The 19,388-nt window shown below is 30.1% G+C and overlaps 7 protein-coding genes across 8 annotated transcripts; 3 read left to right on the forward strand and 4 right to left on the reverse strand.

The window, feature by feature from the left end:
• Positions 1 to 1,149: 1,149 nt before the first annotated feature.
• On the forward strand, positions 1,150 to 2,958 carry OCT59_010399 (uncharacterized protein; the record flags this gene model as incomplete). Its single annotated transcript, XM_025332093.2, has 6 exons — positions 1,150 to 1,343; positions 1,415 to 1,485; positions 1,552 to 1,583; positions 1,656 to 1,866; positions 1,945 to 2,577; positions 2,654 to 2,958. The coding sequence occupies 6 exons, from the start codon at positions 1,150 to 1,152 to the stop codon at positions 2,956 to 2,958; spliced, it is 1,446 nt and encodes a 481-aa protein (XP_025177286.2).
• Positions 2,959 to 3,795: 837 nt separating this feature from the next.
• Positions 3,796 to 7,963, reverse strand: OCT59_010400 (uncharacterized protein; the record flags this gene model as incomplete). Its single annotated transcript, XM_025317923.2, has 9 exons — positions 3,796 to 5,385; positions 5,454 to 5,754; positions 5,830 to 5,956; positions 6,021 to 6,081; positions 6,156 to 6,421; positions 6,487 to 6,563; positions 6,628 to 7,428; positions 7,520 to 7,752; positions 7,837 to 7,963. 9 exons carry the CDS (start codon positions 7,961 to 7,963, stop codon positions 4,298 to 4,300), a joined length of 3,081 nt encoding a protein of 1,026 aa, XP_025177287.1. The 3' UTR covers positions 3,796 to 4,297.
• A 297-nt stretch (positions 7,964 to 8,260) lies between these two features.
• On the reverse strand, positions 8,261 to 10,453 carry OCT59_010401 (uncharacterized protein; the record flags this gene model as incomplete). The annotated part of the gene is made up of 10 exons (XM_025317924.2): positions 8,261 to 8,618; positions 8,694 to 9,083; positions 9,150 to 9,395; positions 9,469 to 9,572; positions 9,645 to 9,730; positions 9,827 to 9,969; positions 10,034 to 10,052; positions 10,129 to 10,163; positions 10,224 to 10,306; positions 10,369 to 10,453. 10 exons carry the CDS (start codon positions 10,451 to 10,453, stop codon positions 8,454 to 8,456), a joined length of 1,356 nt encoding a protein of 451 aa, XP_025177288.1. The 3' UTR covers positions 8,261 to 8,453.
• A 166-nt stretch (positions 10,454 to 10,619) lies between these two features.
• Positions 10,620 to 13,933, reverse strand: OCT59_010402 (uncharacterized protein; the record flags this gene model as incomplete). Its single annotated transcript, XM_025317925.2, has 9 exons — positions 10,620 to 11,281; positions 11,349 to 11,493; positions 11,609 to 12,102; positions 12,173 to 12,640; positions 12,709 to 12,817; positions 12,897 to 12,968; positions 13,041 to 13,112; positions 13,181 to 13,464; positions 13,534 to 13,933. 9 exons carry the CDS (start codon positions 13,931 to 13,933, stop codon positions 10,773 to 10,775), a joined length of 2,553 nt encoding a protein of 850 aa, XP_025177289.2. The 3' UTR covers positions 10,620 to 10,772.
• Positions 13,934 to 14,224: 291 nt separating this feature from the next.
• Positions 14,225 to 17,195, forward strand: OCT59_010403 (uncharacterized protein; the record flags this gene model as incomplete). The annotated part of the gene is made up of 12 exons (XM_025309326.2): positions 14,225 to 14,287; positions 14,347 to 14,816; positions 14,883 to 15,101; positions 15,173 to 15,263; positions 15,324 to 15,475; positions 15,549 to 15,612; positions 15,684 to 16,130; positions 16,200 to 16,299; positions 16,380 to 16,516; positions 16,601 to 16,613; positions 16,689 to 16,718; positions 16,799 to 17,195. The coding sequence occupies 12 exons, from the start codon at positions 14,225 to 14,227 to the stop codon at positions 16,936 to 16,938; spliced, it is 1,926 nt and encodes a 641-aa protein (XP_025177291.2). The 3' UTR covers positions 16,939 to 17,195.
• OCT59_010404 (uncharacterized protein) lies at positions 16,992 to 17,581 on the reverse strand. 2 transcript variants are annotated; one of them, XM_025326200.2, is made up of 3 exons: positions 17,536 to 17,581; positions 17,349 to 17,464; positions 16,992 to 17,278 (listed from the first exon to the last, which is right to left on the reverse strand). In XM_025326200.2, exons 1-3 carry the CDS (start codon positions 17,567 to 17,569, stop codon positions 17,192 to 17,194), a joined length of 237 nt encoding a protein of 78 aa, XP_025177292.1. In that variant the 5' UTR covers positions 17,570 to 17,581; the 3' UTR covers positions 16,992 to 17,191. The 2 variants fall into 2 exon arrangements, with proteins under 2 accessions (XP_025177292.1, XP_066000574.1); XM_066132981.1 differs by having other exon boundaries at positions 17,349 to 17,581.
• A 249-nt stretch (positions 17,582 to 17,830) lies between these two features.
• OCT59_010405 (uncharacterized protein) lies at positions 17,831 to 19,082 on the forward strand. Its single transcript, XM_025317928.2, has 2 exons — positions 17,831 to 18,324; positions 18,425 to 19,082. Exons 1-2 carry the CDS (start codon positions 18,085 to 18,087, stop codon positions 18,818 to 18,820), a joined length of 636 nt encoding a protein of 211 aa, XP_025177293.1. The 5' UTR covers positions 17,831 to 18,084; the 3' UTR covers positions 18,821 to 19,082.
• Positions 19,083 to 19,388: the final 306 nt, after the last annotated feature.

The raw sequence follows: 19,388 nt of genomic DNA on the forward strand, positions 1-19,388 counted from the left end.
CCGTTTAACCTATAAGGAGGTGTCAGTGTTAATTATGATAATTTGACAAAATACCAAATATATCAAAATAATAATGTCAAAAAAATTAACCAAATTCGTGCCATTTAAAAGATCGAAAATCGAAATGATCGGTTTAACTTTTTTTTTTATTAAAAGAGGTATCAAGAAAATGACAAATTAATAACGTGATTTATTCATTTCAAGTACTTTTAATATATTCATAGACCAATATTTCTAATATTAATAAATAGTTAATTAAAAATAGTCTGAGAATAGATATTTATTCATCTTCCTTATTACTAATCCATCGCTCTTTAACTTAAATATATCCTGCCATACTTTCCTCCTCAACTATGAAATCAAGTCAGTCGCAACAAAACTTACAGGATATAAATAAATGTATTAATGTAAACATTAACAAAATAATTCAACTTGTTTTTATATTTTAACGAATAAATTCACGCTCTCGAAATCGAATTTATTTAAGTTAATTGAGAATATTTCATGTTGTATCTGCAAAATTGTCTTAAACCAAACAATGATAATGGATAGATCTGATAGATATACAACATTGTAGCACTTGTCTCCTTAAAGAAAAAGAAAATTTTACATTTACACGTCAACAATATCTTTTCTTTTTCGTTATTCATAAACTGGCTTTTCTTCCTTTTTGTTTAAATTAAACAAAAAAAGTTTTGCCGATAATCAAATTTGCTTAATAATAAATCAATAAAAAGCCGATTGATCGTCATTTCATTTAATTTGAAAATTTAAATTGATTTTAATTGACTTACAGATTTTCCAACTAATTTAGTATCAAGTTAAAAAATTTATCGGAAATTGCAATTAAGTCCTATTGGATAGAGGATTGCGATATTTTCAATTTAGGTTCAAGTTTTCGGTGCCATTTGAATCCATTTAGTATTAGTTGGGAACACAATTAATAGAATTATGTCAAATATTCTTTTTAAGATTTTCATGCCGATTATATATATCTATCGATGGAAGAAGTAATAATTTTATTCTTTTTAGAAAGTTCTTTTACCGCAGATGCTGCTTTAATATAAAAGAATTTAAAAAAGAATAATTTTCAAAAAAAAGGAAATATATTATAATACATAACCTTTCGAACTCGTTAATCTAGTGAAAATGGCTGAAAGTTCTTCGTTACAATATAATCGAGGTTCTCTACTTAATCAATCCGAAACATCTATTGAATCTACTGGGTCAACTAAACCGTTGATAGATTCAAGTAACAGCTCAAAAGATTGGACGAAACGGAAGAATAGTTTGATTCTTTTTGTTGTTTCTTTTACTTTGGTGCTTTCTCCAATGTCCGCCACGTAAGCAATAAAAAAATTTAAAAATTTTGCTAATAATTCTCTAATAATAAATCATTAACTTCATTTAAAAGTATATTTTACCCGGCAATCGTTGACATACGCGAATATTTTCAAACTACCGAATTAATGGTTGATGCATTAGGTGAGATATATTAAATTTTTTTTATTTATGTCTTTTATAAGCTTACCTTAATTCCTTCAATTATAGCCGCAGTATTCACGCTTTTCATGGGAACCGCAGTAAGTTCCCATTTACTTCATTTCGGATTCCTTTTTTCACGCATTTATATTTTCTTTGGTTATATATCTTAGCCTCTTTTCTGGGGATCATATTCTGACACATTCGGTCAAAGACGAAAACCGTATCTTATAGCTATCGCATTATCAATATTTTCCTCAATAGTCTGTTTTATCTCACCAAACTTTTGGTTACTAATGTTAGCACGCGTATTACAAGCATGTGGCGCAGCAGCAATGCAGTGTCTTGGTGCCGGTGTTATAAGTGATATTTATTCAACTGCTGGTAAGTGTATCTATAATTATTAAGATTTTAAAATAAGTTTACCTTATTGATAAATTCCGGTTTTTTCACGTATTATAGAAAGAGGTCGTGCATATGGAATATATTTTTTAGTTTATAATTTTGGAGAAATAGGTGGTCCTATAATAGGAGGATACTTGACAGAATATTTTGGATGGAGATTCATATTTTTATTTCTTTCAATATTTGGCGTAATTCTTTTTATAATGATTTTTTTTTGTCTTCCGGAAACTTTACATTATCAGTCAACAAATCTTTCAACAACACTTTCTCAATCTTCTCAAGAAAGGACGAGAACGAAATTCAATCCATTATCATCATTTAAACTTCTTCGTCATCCAAACGTTTTACTAATCATTCTCTATATTTCCAGCATATGGTTAACGACCGTGACAGATTATATTATAATACCAAGAATATATTCTTCTCAATATCATGTTTCTTCTTTTGTTATTGGATTAATATTCTTGGTTCCTGGTGTTGGATTTATGATTGGAAGTATAATTGGCGGAAAATATTCTGATTATATTATATCAAAATTTACATTAAATGAAGAAAAAGAAATTTATCCTGAAATTAGATTGAAAAGTGTTTGGTTCATCTGTATATTAGTCCCTATTGCTTTTTTGGCTTACGGCTGGTTTCTTGAGATGAATAGTAAAATATATTGGCCATTAATCTCGATATTTATTGGTAGGTAATTTGAAAATAAAAACAAATCCTTTTATAAAAAAAAAGATTGAAAATAAATTATTTTATCATTATTTAGGATCATTTGGAACACTGTTTATCGTTAGTATATTATCGGTATACTTAGTGGATTCAAATCAAAATAATTGCGCATCTGTAATTGCTTTAAGTGAGTTTGTTCCTGCCTTTATAGGAGGTTTATGTCAGTTAATATCATTTCCATTACAAAATGCTCTTGGTGTTGGTTGGATGTTCACCCTTTTGGTTGCGATCAATTCATTATGTAGCTTATTAATAATAATAGTATATTTAAAAGGAAATTATTGGAGAATAAAATATAATACAATCAATAGTATTAGTAATATTAGTTTAAATTTAATTTAATACATAATTTCAACAGAATAGTTCTAAATTTTTAAATGATAAAAAATCACTAAATTTTATTTATGAAATAAGTGTACAAATTAATAATTATAGTAGATTTATCCATTGATATATTGACCAAAGTATAAGTTAATTCAAATTTTTATTGTCTCACGTAGTATTTAGGGAATTTTTCAATAAATATATTTTGACAAAAAAAAAATAAATTAAAATTTGAATTATTTTTATCGTTAATTATTTTCATATTATTCGCGATTAAAGTTCAATTAACACATAATTATGCAGGTACAAAAGAATTGTTAATTTACTGTAGATAAAGTGAACAGAACGACTAGATTTATTAAAATAGAATACTGTTATTGTTATTATCATCTTTTAATGATTACGAACTTTTTGTCTTATTTTGAAATACAATATTATTAGGGATAAATGATTACATGTTATAAAGTACAATAATAATTCTGAAAAGTATACATAGAGCGAAATTTATTACGTATTATTTGTTTTTTCAGTATTCGAAATAAGATTTTATCGCAAGTTTTTTTAAATATATAATGACATTATCAGGTTAACATTAATTCGTGAATGTCGAAACTGTTTGGATCGTAATAGCCGAAAGCATTTTTTGCAGAAAACGGATTTTTGGTAATAGCACATCAGTGCCAAAATAAGTGGAATGTTCTAAAAAAAGGTTTCGAAAACCTGCAGCGGATTACGACTGGAAATCCAGAAAGGTTCCGGGAATGCTTTAGTGAATGTTCGACCAATTTTGGTTACGGACATGTGATTACTTGATTCCATTTATAAGTTGGTCTTTTTTACTTAGAGAAGGCAAAGGGCAATATGCAATATATTTATGTTTGTTTTAAGATATTTTAGACGCGAATGTTGAACGATCTCCGAGGGTCAAGGAGCGGAGAAGGAAAAGAGATCGATCTCGGGATCGAATACATTGAATATTTTTAATATTTCATTTATATATTACGCTGTTATTTTGCTATGCATACATCATTCTGCCGAAACTCCTTAGTTTCGCCAAGCAACTTATCACAGATATATTTCGCAATTAATAGTTACTCGGCACTTTGTGCCGAGTAACTGTTTTATCAGGCTTACGTAATAAGTATTTTTTATAAAACTCTCCAACTGATAAAATTATATTAAATAACATTAAATATAACACTTATATAACACTTTAAATAAAACTTTTATTGTATCAAAGGTCCTAAAAAATACAATTAACTAATTACATAAATACCCTATATTACAATTTTAATAAGTAAAATAAATAAATAAATATCACAGTTTTACAATCCAACTAATATTATAACTATATCTATTAAAAATTCCTTCCTGCTAATTTACCAAACTTATCGAAAATGCTTCGCTTAGGCGTAGCGCGTTCTTGTAAATTTTCTGAACCTGGAATATCGATGGTAGTTGAATCTGCTGTTGATGTAGATGGCACTTCTCTTGAAGTGGTAGGAATCTCTCTTGAAGTGACGGGAATTTCCCTAGAAACATTTCCACTTCTTTCAGGGCTAGAAGTTCTAACTGATCTAGTACCTAATATGTTATGATCTCCAGAAGCTATGGGACTAATTGGCGAAACAAGAGTGGAACGACGTCTTTCAGGATGATGATAATAAATCTTATTTGGATTGTTAGGGTCCCTAGCCGCTCTTTTGGTTGCTAATTTGATTTTAGCATCTGCAATTCTCTGATGATAAAGATCTTGTTGGTTTCTTTCTTCTTCTGTTTCACCACGAGGTATATCAACAGATCTAGCTGGAATTGGTTTAGATCCGGTTTTGTTCATTCCCAGTATACGATGAAAAACTCCAAGCGATGAAGCTTCATCTGATGGCACTCTCTTAACGGGAAGCCATAACCATGGAAGTATTCCAACTAGTGCTGGAGGTCCATAATTTCTCATTCCAGTATTAAGTATACCATCATATAATGTCATCGGAGGTTGTGCATAATCAGTGTACAAATCCGGATCCGCATGATATAAATCATCTTCCAGTACATCACGTTGAGAATGACCTTCCTCGGTATCTTCTTCATTAATGGAAGGAGGGGGATTATCAGTATTGACATTAGTGTTTTCATTAGGATTATTGGAATTTTCGGGTGACTTTGGCGTAATCGTAACATCTGCCGTGTTAGTTTGTACTTTATTAAATTCTTCACGTAAATTCTTCAAAGGTATAAAAGCAGCAGCCCTTTCATATGCACCATTGACATAATAAAAGAAAACAAATGTACAAATGAGAGTTGGGAAAACAACGGCTGCTAAATAATAGTTGTTTCTTAATGAAAAATATCCAATCATCATTATTTGATAAATGTAAAGTCCAATAATTATCCTTCGGAAAATCTTTGGCCATGCAAGTCCAGCAGTTTCGTATGGATGAAAATAGACTAGCAATTGAAACGAAATTATAATAAGTTCGGATGTTAAACTATAAAAAATTGAATATTACACATACCATATAAAAGTAAATATTTATAACACATATATCCGAGGAAAAAATATATTGCTCCAAATAGAGTAATTACTGGCCTCAGAGAAGAATAAACGATAACGATAACAAAAATCAAAACCATAGGTGGCAATTCTTCCCCGTAATTCATAAATGGTGGAGCAGATGCTTTGGCATAATCTCTAGGGGTTTTCGAAAAGAATATACGCATAACCCAAATGTAAGCTACTTCTTTCACTTGTAACAAATGAATCGGAAATAAACCAATCCCTTGAATAACAACAAAATTTACAAAAAATGATGAAACCTAATTTTCATATTTAATAAATGTTAATAAAGTTAATGCGATAAATTAATATCAAATGATTCTTCTCAAACTTACTCTAGGTAAAGTTTCAGCTAATCTACGAGGAACCCCTGTCGGATCTGTGATTGTTTCATAAGCTGTGGCTACTGCTCCCGCGATGGAAAAGACTAGCAAAACATTCACCAACAAGAAAAAGTAATATCTAAAAAAGAGATATTGGTAAAATCGTAATGTAAATAAGTAATAAATAAATAAATTAAGCTTACTTCGCAAATGTTGAAAGCTCTATTACACTGCGAGCATTAAATCCTTGAATTATAGACAAGCCTGAATAAAATGTATAAGCGTAAATTGATTTAGTGAAAATATAACGAAAATGTTACGTAATCAAACAAACTTACCAATCATGATTTTTGGTAAAACTACATTGAATAATGATACAGCTAAAGTCGGCAAAGTTCCTTGAATAAAACCTTTAATTATTTCATTCATCTCCGCCAAATGCTCCAACCATGGAAACACTTTTTTTAAGACATTAAGACTCAATAGTGTAGCAAAAACTGAAATGGGACCAGACCAGAAAAACACAAGTAGGACAACAAAAATGTTAATCGTCACATTTCTAATTAAAAATTCTCGTCTTTTAATATTCATGTTATACCAATAACTACACAAAAAGGGAAAGTTAATATAAGATATCAAATAAATTTAATGTAAAACTTTCTAACATACATATCACGTGGTTCAGGCGCAAGTTCTGTATTGCATTCAAATGGTTCTGGTCGGATGAGAACTTGTGCGGCTAATTGCTGTTTAAACAGAATAAATGTTTAGGTTCTAACAAAGAATTCAAAAACCAGTTAAAATATTTACCGCACTAGTTATGTTATCAAAAGTTACGAATCCAATAGGTTCAGATTTATAAGCTCCACGTCTACCTTCTTCAACTAATTCATCATACTTGAAGAAATTTTCAGTATAATATTCAATTTTATCACCTCTTTTAAACAACGATACAAACATTTTTGGACGTTCTGCTGAAACTCTTTCAAGAACTTTAGCTGTGTTAGTATTCGCAGTTTTTGCATCGTCAGCCTTTTCGAATTCCTTTAATGCTTCATCAGGATTATAATTTGGATCTTTACAAGGATTATTCAAATAATCCGCATAAGCCTCTTCTAATTTTTGTAAATACTTTGTTCTTTTTTCAATAATATGCCTAAGTTTACGAACATTACGATAAATTACAGCACTTTCGACTGCTCCTAATTCTAATGATTCATAAAATTCAGCTAAAGCGGCATCAGTTTGTAATCTTTTGGGTATACTTGTCACCATAACAGTCCTTGCTGCTATAGTATCTTTCCACTTTAAATAGTATTTATGTCGAATTTCAGAAAATTCCCGATAATTATAAAAAGTAAAGTAAAATGTTGCAAGAGAGAAAACCCAAGTTAATATTGCATATGATGCTAACACTCCAGGTGACTCTGGACTATCTTCTATTGGTAATGGAACCGGACCGCCACCTAAAGAGTTTCCCCCACCACCATTACCATTTTTGCCTGGCAAGAAATGAAAATATTCAGCTAACAAAATAGGACCAACAACAGCAAAACCAGCAATTGCACAAAACGTAAATAATTTATAAGACATTTTAAAAAATGCAAGAAGCTATATTAAATAAGCCAAATTGATCTTATTAGTGATTAATATTCTTTTTTTAAACATATCAAGTAAACCAATCTATTCATTGTCAACATACCACTGCGGCATCCAATCCAACCCTATCTAATATATGAGATTCAGGCATATTATACAAAGGTATTATCCATCCAAAAAATGTTGTCGGAAGGGGGTCTGGAGCAAGTTTTTGTAATCTACTTCTTGGGGCAAACATTATATTCCATCTGGTTCGAAGATAACAAAATACTAGGAGAGAAAAAGTTCCCAGTGGTATTGCAACCATAAGTTGAGTTGTTAAAAGAACAGATTTATCTGTATAATAAATTGAGAATAATTTTATTATTCTTATTATTCTTATTCTAATAACCATTTCAAAGTATGACAACATTCACTCACCTGCATCATGAGTTATATCACCAGGTGGTCGGTCTGGTCGACCACCTATACCAAATGTTATTTGATTAAAATCCCCCGAAGAAAATTCTGGCTCATTTAAAAATTCATGAAAATCGTTATCTGCCATTTTACAAGAGAAGGCGTTGATTAGATTAAATTGCAATTTACGCTGATTATATATCGGGTTCAATGTAATTTGTCGATCCAAAACATTAACGATAATCTTACAGGCGTTAGTTTTCTTTGGTTGTACATTTCCTTAAAAATAATAAAAAATATTGAAAATCATCATCATTGGCTTTAAAATTGTATATCTGTAGTCTGTAAAACGTCATGTAGATGAAAATCATGTAAAATAAACTATTATTTGAGAACATATTAATAGTGATATGCACAATTGTGTAACTTATCAGATCGACAGATTCAGATTTCAGCGCTAAAAAAGGTGAAGAAAATTTTATTTTCTGGAGAATAGTTTTGATATATTTGCTTTGCTATTAAATCAATTTTTTTGTACATGAAGCACAATTATGTATATATAAATTATAAACTTTTTAAAACCAATGAATTCTATCTTAAAAACAGTACTCAAATATATAATTAACTTGGAAATAAATTTATAGAGTTTTTCCTATAATTCCATCATCCTGTAGTTTCTTAATATCATGTTCTTTTAACTCTAGGAGATTAATAAATACTTCACGATTATGTTCACCCAAATCGGGCCCAGCCCACAAAGTTCCACCTGGTGTGGATTCAAGTTTTGGCGCAAAAGCAGGAACCTAACAAATAGTAACAATTAATAGATATCTATCAACATCAATTATTTAATTAATTTAAAAAATATTTTTGCATACCTTTAAGTCATAGCCATTACTTCTATTTTTTCCAACACGGATAGTTTCAATTAATTTACGTTCTTTAACATGATTATCATTAGCAAAATCTTCAATATTATAAATACTACCGCATGGTACATCAGCTTTTTCTAATTTTTCTATAACTTGTTTTGAAGTAAGAGTTTTGATCCATTCACTAATCGCTCCATCAATTAATTCCTGATATTTTACTCTATCTTTATTCGTCGCAAATTTTTTTGTTGTAAGATCATCTCTTCCCGCTGCTTGCATAAGTCTTTTATATATTGAATCTCCATTACCTCCAATTATAACATATTTTCCATCTAAACATAGATATGCATTAGTTGGTACAATACCCGTAACTGTTGTACCTGATGGTTGTCTTATCTAAGGAGGAAAGTAAGTTGCTTATATGAAAGATTTTTTTTTAAAAAAAAAATAAAAAAAGTTTACCTCACCAAATCGATCATATTCTGGCAAAATTCCCTCCATCATATTGAATATACTTTCATAAATAGCTACATCGACGACTTGCCCCGTTATTAAATTATCACTTGAAGATAATTTATTTCTAGCCAAAAGGCTCATAACTACACCAAGTGCCGCTGTTAATCCAGCAACCGAATCACCTAAAGATATATTTGGACGGACTGGTGCCTGATTAGGAAATCCATTTATATAACGAAATCCTGCCATAGCCTATATAATAAACTAATAAATAAAAAATGACTTCAGCTTAAAAAATAAAACTATTGTTTTTAAAATGTTTTACCTCGCATACTGACGCGTAACCAGGCTTTGCAGCGTACGGACCCGTTTGTCCATACCCAGAAACGCGTGTATATATCAATGAAGGATTCGTTTTGTAAAGTTCGTCTGTAAAATAATTGTCTTAGATAATGATCCAAAAAGTTTTCCAATTGCAAGTAAAAACGGCTAAAAATATACCGGGCCCGAGTCCCCATTTTTCCATAGTTCCAGGTCGAAAATTTTCAATCAACACATCTGACTTGTTAGCTAGTTGACCAACAAGCCTTCAATTAACCAAAATATAAGCATTAATTGTCCCTGGCCAATGATCGGCCGCTCAATTGTGATCTATAAATATATCAGTCATAAAAAATTCATACTTTTTGCCTTCGGCTGTTCTTAAATTAATTTCACAGGATTTTTTATTTCTCGACATTGAACGAAACCATGGACTAACTCCATCGGCATCTAAATGTCTCCATATACGTAATGGATCTCCCAACTTTGGCGATTCAACTTTAATCTAAAGATTTTTTCTGTTAAAAATCTTATAACAATATAAAACAATATATAATCAAATAACATACTACTTCTGCGCCATAATACCTTTAAAAATAAATCGCATTAATGGTAAATATTAATAAAAGAAAACAAAAACAAACAATCTACTATATAATAATACCCGAGAATTGTACCACAGAACGGTCCAGCTATCAGCTATAATTAAAAATAAGAATTATTATAGCAACCATTGATAAGTAGTATATGTGATTATACCTGTCCTAATTCGAGAACACGTATTCCTTTTAAGGGTTTTGGACTTTTTTCATTTTCTTGTGTAATTTGCAATTTCCGCGAGGCTTATCATAATTACAAATAAATTAATTGTATTTTATGACAAAATAAGACATTTCTTTATTACCTGCGAAACCCCTTTTGAAGAAACCTAATTTATTTTTGGAATTCTTTAAACTTAAAAATACAGTTGAATCCAATTTGTTGAGCATTATGGTAAAAAAAAACCATAATCTATGATAACATTTTGATTTTATCAGTAACACAATAATTTTTTAATTGTTGCAGATCGATGGACCGAATTCGAATATTGAACATGGTTCAAAAATATATTATGCAAATATTGAATTAAATAAAATTTCACCATATAATTAATATCTACGATTTCGTTTATTATCTGGTACATTAAAAAGGAAAATTACAATCATTTTTATTATTTAACTATAAATACATCTATTATATAAACATCAAAACGGATTTTAAAGCAAATATATCATAAATAAGTTATAATAAATAATTTTGTTATTGAAATTAAAGTCGACTCTCAAATTCCACAATTGGAGTAGAATCTGACCAGATTTTCTCTCCTTCGAAAGCACCCAGAAGAACATCGAAAATATTATTTGCATAAACAAAATTGATTTCGTTCTTCACATTAACTGGTACATCTCCTTCAACATCTTTTCGATTTCTTGCAGGTAGGATAACTTTTTTAATACCTGCACGATGTGCACCGATTATTTTTTCTTTTATACCTCCTACAGGCAAAACTTGACCTCGTAAAGTAATTTCACCTGTCATTGCCGTTGTTGTTGGTACTTGCCTATGCGTAAATAAAGATACAAGTGCAATTGTCAAAGCTACACCGGCTGATGGTCCATCTTTACCAATTGCACCTGCAGGAAAATGTATATGGACATCTCTTTGAAAGAAAAACGTAGGCTCTGTTTTTGATGTTGTAATCCCCAATTGAAAAGCATGCGCTCGCACCCATGAAAGTGCAATCCTAGCTGATTCTCTGATAACCTCTCCCAACTTACCTATTAAAGTAGATGTAAGTTATACATAAAATCATTTAATAACATAATTAAATAAAGAGAGAAATACCGGTTAATTGAAGATCTCCTTTTCCGGCCATTTGAGTAGCTTCAATAAATAAAATACCGCCGGATCCAGAGGATGTCCATGCTAAACCAGTAACTACACCTGGTCTAGCTGCGCGTTCAGCAACTTCACTATCAAATTTCGTAACCTAAAAGTATGAGCGAAAATGAATGGCAATATAACAATTTAGTAAAACGTTATATGCGTTAGAAGCATAGTTTTGATAAATAAACGTATATTAAAAATTTGATAAATTTTCATACCCCTAAGATGTTTTCAATTTCCTTCGCGGTAACTTCATTATTGTAGTTTTCTAATTCATTTTTATCTTTTGCATTAGCATATTCAACAGCTTTTGCCCTGCATACACTCGCGATCTCCCTTTCAAAATTTCTAACGCCAGCTTCCCGAGTATAACCAGAAGCAATTTTTAACAATACTTCATCCAACATCTTTACATCATCTAGTGAAAGACCATGATTTGTAATTTGCTTTGGTAATAAATGTCTTTGAGCAATATTTATTTTCTCTTCAAATGTATATCCTGGTATATTTATAAGTTCCATACGATCTAAGAGAGGAGCGGGTATTGTGTCAACTTGATTAGCTGTAGCAATAAATAAAACTTTAGATAAATCAAGAGGAACATTAAGGTAATGATCATTAAAAGTGTTGTTTTGTTCTGGGTCAAGGACTTCAAGTAAAGCAGCGGATGGGTCTCCGTGATTGCTCAAATGTCCAACTTTATCAATTTCATCTACAAAAGAGGTATAATTAAGTATTTATAAAATTTTAAACGGTTAACCTTAAATAAAATAATATCTTACCAAGTAAAAATATAGGATTATTAACACCAACACGTTTAAGACCTTGGGCAATGAGTCCAGGCATGGCACCAATGTAAGTTCGACGATGTCCACGTATCTCAGCTTCATCTCTTACACCACCTAAAGAAATTCTATGAAACTTTCGTCCAAGAGCGCTGGCAATACTTTTACCCAATGAAGTTTTCCCAACACCTGGAGGGCCAAGTAAACACAGAATTGGCCCTTTCAAATCTCCTTTTAATTTCAATACTGCTAAGTATTCCAAAATACGTTTCTTAACTGACTCAAGGCCATAATGATCATCCTCAAGTTGTTGACGTGCTTTGTCAATATCTATAATTTCACTAGTAGATTTGCTCCAAGGGATCTCTGAAAGCCATTCTAAATAAGTACGAACGACTTGATATTCTGCTTGGGTCGAATGCATACGCTTAAGACGTTTGAGCTCTCTTTGTGCAGCTTTATTTGCTATTTAATAAATCAAAAGTAATTTTAGCACTCATTTAATTAAGTTATTTTTAAAATTATTTCTTTACCCTCTGGTGAAAGTCCAGCTTCTTTTATTCTTTTTGTTAAATCTGTGATATCGTCGTCTTCGTGTGATGAGTCATCACGTTCTCCTAACTCTTCTTTAATAGCATTAAGCTATACAATTAATAAGTATTAATAAATCAAAAAAAAATATATATATATATTTGTTATATAAAATACTTATTTATCTTACTTGCTGTCGTAAATAAAATTCTTTGTGCTTCTTGCTCATAGTTGAATGAACTTTTTGAGTCACTTTTAAAATCTAAAACAACCAAAAACAATATTATGTCAAGTACAAATACGAAGGATAAAAGTAATAACGAAAAAAAAATACGTTTATTTGTCTTGCTAGGAGTTCAATCGCAATTGACATTCGAGTTTTCAAATCATGGGCATCTAATATTTGCTGTGCAGAAAAATAATGTAAGGTTAGGTCACAAAATAAGTTCTGAAAAAAAATATATATAAATTTACCAGCCTTTCTTCATATGTGCATTCGATTGTGTTAATCAAAAAATCAGTCAACAATCCGACAGGACCATTTTCAATATACTTTTGAAGCTGAATGAGATAAGCTGTCGGAAATTTCAAGTTTTGAAATATTACAAGTAATTCACGTCCGGTTGTTTTTAAAGAATTAGCAAGCTCCTGTAATTCATTATCATCCTTAGAAACAGATGGATCGGGAAAGACAGTCACTTCAGCTTCAAGATATGGTCTTTCAAGAACATATTTATCAATACGAATACGAATAACACCTAAAATAATTCAATATTAAATTATTAAATCCATTTTAAGAATCCAATGGAAATCAAAAATTTTATTACCTTCGATTCTCACTATAAAACCATTAACTGTTCGTTCCAATTTAACAATTCTAGCGGCACACCCAAATTTATGTAAATCTGACGGTTGAATTGATTGATTGAATGTTTCTTCAATAGTTTTTTTTGGTGTAGAATTTCTATTGCCATTTCGTGTCAAAGTAAAAGGGGCAGTCGTTGTGTCTTTGGATTCAAGCTTATTATAAGAGGGTGGATGGACTGGAACACAGCCAATAATATATTTCGACTCTTTATTTTCGGCAGATCTATAAATTCTTTGAAGAAGTTGAACCGAATCTTTGCTAACAACTTGAAGTACAAGCGATGCGCTAGGAAGGAGAACTTTATTCCTGATTGGAATAATTGGCAAAATTTTGGGAACGTCATTGAAAGAATCATTCATTTTGCTATTTTCTAAATGTCAAGTAAGTAAAATTGTCTTTAAAAAAGTTGTTGAATCGGTAAACTAAAAAAAACAGAACCGAGTTTTGTTACGCCCGCTCGATGTTGGCTTAATGCAAATTGTCAATAGTTACCAAATTAGGTACATCAGTGGTACATCTATGATCATAGATTGTAAAATCTTATTTGGAATTTTTATGTGTGACTAGATAGAGGTGTGTTGTAAAATCAGATCGTAAAAAGATATACTTTAGATCGACATATTCTTGCTTTCTCAATCTTAAATTTTTTGATGTCATTTAAATTCGTTCTTTCTCGTTCGTTCGTCAGAAGTACTAATAAGCCAACTCAACAGGTCATTATTTTTTTTAAATATTTCGAGAAATTTACTTAAATATCGTATCAATTTTACAGTTATTGAACAATATGGCACGCAGAAACGCTTCAGCCGCCATAAAGAAACCAACAATTCCGTACCTTGAAGATAACAGTGTTGGACCAATGCTTCGTTATCAAAAGTCTCTCCCAAAGCTTCCTGTTCCTGCTCTCAAAGATACTCTTGAGAAGTATCTTAAGTCCGTTCGACCTCTTGTAAGTTCAGAGGAATACGCAAAGACAGAAGCAGCTGTAGCAGAATTTCAAAAACCTGGTGGAATTGGTGAAGAACTACAAAAGCGTTTGCTAGCAAAAGCGAACAATCCTAATGTGATCAATTGGCTGGAAGATTGGTGGAATGAAGTCGCGTATTTTGGCTATAGGGACCCAATCGTCGTTTATGTAAGCTATTTTTTTGCTTATAAAGACGATAAAATTAGGAGGAATCCTGCTACGCGTGCTGCTGCAATTACTACGGCCGCCTTGGAATTTCGAAGACAAGTTATTAAGTAAGTATTTTTTATCTTTGTTATATAGGAAAGGTAATTGAATTTACGAAATCCTTTTTGATTTAGCCAACAATTAGAACCAGAATATTCAAAAGGGCTCCCACTTTGTATGGATTCGTATAAGTTCATGTTTAATGCGTGTCGTTATCCATCCAAACCATCAGATTATGAGGTGACTTTTGATCCCGCGACCAATAATCATATTACAATTATTCGTAAAAACAAAATTTTCATACTTGATCTTGTCAAGGATGGAATACAGTTGTCAACTGCAGAAATTGAAAGGTATAACACACTTATTTATCTCAATTCTTTATATAAATATTGTAATTTCAAATGGTTTTTAAATAATTTAGTCAGCTCCAAAAAATATATGAATTGGCTGGTAATACGAAAGATCCACCAATAGGAGTTCTTACTACTGAAAATCGCGATAATTGGACGGAAGTAAGTTTAATATACACATCTTTATATAAATTAGTTATTGACCCATACTTGTTCATTTAGTATCGCAAAATGTTCCTGGCTGCGGATCCAAAACATGAGCAATTGCTAAAGAAAATTGAAAGTTCGATGTTTGCTCTTTGTTTAGATGATTCATCACCTATTACAGTTGATGAGATAAGCCGTGCATGTTTGGCTGGAGATGGGCGAAATCGGTATTTTATTTAAAAAAACCCAATTATATTGTTATAAATATATATTTACATTTAAATCGTATTATATCTTTAGTTATTTTGACAAGTCTCTTCAATTTATTGTATTTGAAAATGGAAAAGCTGGGTTTAATGGAGAGGTTGGATTAAATTTATTTATTTTTTATTTTTTTTTAGTGAATTAATAAATTTATACTTATATTTCATTTAGCATTCTTCCATGGACGGTACTCCAACAAGTAGATTGAATGACTTTGTTTGTAACGTGATTGCTAATAATAAAGTTGATCATGGATCTCCAAATGTTCGATCTGGTCTTCCAGTTCCTCAACAATTGCATTTCAATTTGACTAGTGAAGTTCTTTCAGCTATATCAAAAGCCGAGAAAAACTATGATGACCATATCGCCAAACACGACCTTCGTGTATTAGCATATGAAGGTTATGGAAAAAATGTCATTAAAAAGCTTGGTGCTTCACCAGATGCTTACGTACAAATGATCATTCAATTAGCTTATTATAAAATGTACGGTACTAATAAAGCAACTTATGAAAGCGCACAAACCAGAAAATTTCAACATGGTAGAACTGAAGTGTGTAGAACGGTATCTGTTGATTCCGTGAACTGGGTGAAAGCTATGGAGGATCAGAAAGTTCCGGTAATTTTTTTATTCGGTTTATTCTATTTAAGTGAAGATCCATGATCAAGAAAAAAATATTTATTATAGATTGAAGTCAAGGCTGAATTGGGTTACAAAGCAATAAATGCTCATGTCAAATATATGGCAGAGGCCGTAGAGGGGAGAGGCTGTGATAGGCATTTATTTGGTAAATAAAATCATTATGAAATTTTTGTTAACATTACAAGTACTTAATGATTACATTAATCTTGAATCGTTTCTTTAAAGGACTTCGTATGTCTTTGAAGTCTAATGAAAAGAAACCAACAATTTTTACAGATCCAGCTTATGCTAAATCAACTCATTGGAATCTATCAACTTCTCAATTGTCATCAGAATATTTCCAAGGCTATGGATGGGGAGAAGTATATTGATTTTAATATTTGTAGTACCGTTTTTGCTAAAATTTAATATATTTATTAATCACAATCATTGTAATATTCATTTAGGTCGTTCCTGATGGTTTGTAATTGTATCATTTGTTTATTTAAACCTAATTTCAACTAATCACTTATAATGAATTTTATTCTTTAATAGGATATGGCATAGCTTACATGATTAATAATGGTTCGTCAAATAATCTATAATTTTTAGTTATCTTATTGTTGTTATTTATTATTTTTTTGTTGTTCAATACTTTTTTTTAGATTCTTTAAATTTCAACATCGTATCTTTGCGATTGAATAATGATGTTTTATGGCATTATCTCAAAGAATCGGCAACTGAAATGCGGCAGGTATTTGAATATGCACAAGCAAAAGCAGGCCAGATTAAGGCTAAACTATAATATGTAAAATTCTTTTTTTGCCGATTATTATTGTATTTAAACCGTTGATATTATGTAAAGTATGTATTTGTATTTATTATTTAGACAGATTTAATTAATTTGACTGCTATTTAAAAACTCCTTTTTATTCTACTTAAGAAATGTTATATTTTAAATAGAATAACAATAGCAAAAAAAATTATTTATTTTTATGCATGAATTGGCAATAAAGAAACACAAATAAATAAACAAGCAAAATTCTAAAAAAACCATTTTAAAGATTGAATTCTTTCCATAATTCTTCAACTTTTTTCCTGTTTTCTTTGGCTTTATCTGCATTTTTTTTTCTTATTTCCTTATACTAAATTTTTTTTAGAAGATTAATCAATATTATCTTTCTTTATTTTTAAAGTAAATTATAAATTAGTTACCTCCAATGTCAAACATTCATTTAACTCTTTCTTAATTCCATTACAACCCCCAAAATATTTATTAAAAAATCCTGATTTATGACATTCTTCCAATCGAAGAATAACATCAAGACATTCTATAATATATATAATATAAATAATAAATAAATTTATGTTAGAAAAAATCATTATAATTTGATAAACTTACTTGGGTGTTTATGATACGCTAAATTTGGATGCATTTGTAACAAATTAGCTAAGAATTAATGATTTTCTAATTTATTTATATTATTTAATCACGTGAAATAATTACGCCAACCAAGAAAATTTCCTGTATCGGTAATTAAAAGTTGTGTTGAATGAAGATCAGGATTACACAGATAACACGTGTACAGTATACGTCGTGTACTGTACGTGATCAGAAATCAGAATCGATCGAATAGTCAGTCAACCAATGATCAATCTATTGTATTCATCGCATTCATCTCGACAATTATTTCATGACTATCCCAGCCCATTTTCTGCATACTAATGCGATGAAAAGAATATGTGATAAAGAAAATTTATATCATGACAGAATGAATGAGTGTCATCCTTATTAAACTTTAATCAAGTGATCCATTTGTATTATACAGTAATAGCACTCATGAGTATATACTGTATTATGAATTATATATATATAATCATTTTAAAAGTTATGAAAATTCTTCCGTACAATTGTTTTTCTGTTGTATTATATTGATATAATGTAAAAAAAATGAAACGACCAATCAAGAAATTTTTTAACCGGTCACATCCTTACCAATATCATCAAAGAAATTTTGCTACTATACCTGAAGCTAAAAAAGCGGGAGCAATAGATCGTATAGAAAATGGAGAAACTAAATTAAAATTGTTAACTTTATTTCAAGAGAACATGAATTATATCAAATTAACAGAAATACCACAAACATATTTCTTGAGATTTGATCGTGCACTAGAATATACTGGCAAATTTGTAAGCATGTTGATTTCAAATTTCGTTTCTTTCTTTCTTTCTTTTTTTAATTCATAACGTAAATATATAAATATATATATATATATATGTTAATTTATAGATGTATAGAATAAATGATGAGATGCCAAATATCTTAACTTCATATGAAAGTGAAAACAGTAAAGAAATAATTGTTCGATTATCTGAACCATATCAAATAAAAAAATGTGATATTCTTCCGAAAATCAAAAACGAATCATATGATTCTGAGATGAACGAAGGAAAAGAAGTTAAATATCAAGCTTATCAGAATAGAGAGCAATCTGTTGAGACTGTTGGAGAATGGCTTAATAAACAACATACCGATGAAGAGGAAATAGATATGCAAAATTATGATAAAAAGAAGATTGAAGTCAAAGGAGCGATTAATTTGCGTGTTGTTTTTGATGAAGACGACTTAAATTATATTTCTCCTTTACAAAGAGATGTCTTGGAATTTTTGTTCAAGGAATTTTAAGTGAAGGATTTGAACTAATCTTTGGTACTATTAGTGAAATTATATTGCTATCAATAAAGAATTAATATTATTAGAAAATTATTTTGCTAATATATAGAATAAATGTCACAAATTAGTATTAAAACTTTTGGCAATACTAGCTTATAATATTCAAGGTTTAAACATTTTCTTTCATTATAATTAATGACTGTAAAGTATCATTTAAGCCATAAATGTTATCATTATCAGCATTAGCAATAAAATTCATTGTAAAATTTGGTTTTTGGAACCTCACCAGGAAAAACTATTTTAATATTAAACTAATTAACTAGTTAATAATTAGGTTTATTATGAAAACAGCTAAAACAAGGCGGAATTCCTCCGTATGGTCCAGTTATGATATCATCTGAAAAATCACCCCATGATTATCGGATCTTAGTATAGTTAGGATAATTTTTACCAATAACAACAGCTATATCATAACTAAATAGAATGATTGAATATTTTAGGTATGTTTAATTATTAAATAATGATATAATAATAAAGCTTTCATACCAAATATTAAATAGTTTATTTTAGAGTTGGCAAA

The sequence above is a fragment of the Rhizophagus irregularis genome, chromosome 18, assembly GCF_026210795.1.
Source record: "Rhizophagus irregularis chromosome 18, complete sequence".
Taxonomy (NCBI): domain Eukaryota; kingdom Fungi; phylum Glomeromycota; class Glomeromycetes; order Glomerales; family Glomeraceae; genus Rhizophagus; species Rhizophagus irregularis.

Bases quoted from the DNA above. Each gene is read 5' to 3' on its own strand.
- OCT59_010404 (XM_066132981.1), bottom strand. From the start codon at position 17,516: ATGATTTTTTCTAACATAAATTTATTTATTATTTATATTATATATATT. The intron at 17,279-17,348 runs GTAACTAATTTA...AAAAAAATTTAG, and splicing joins ATGAATGTTTGACATTGGAG to TATAAGGAAATAAGAAAAAA.
- OCT59_010405 (XM_025317928.2), top strand. From the start codon at position 18,085: ATGAAACGACCAATCAAGAAATTTTTTAACCGGTCACATCCTTACCAA. The intron at 18,325-18,424 runs GTAAGCATGTTG...GTTAATTTATAG, and splicing joins TAGAATATACTGGCAAATTT to ATGTATAGAATAAATGATGA.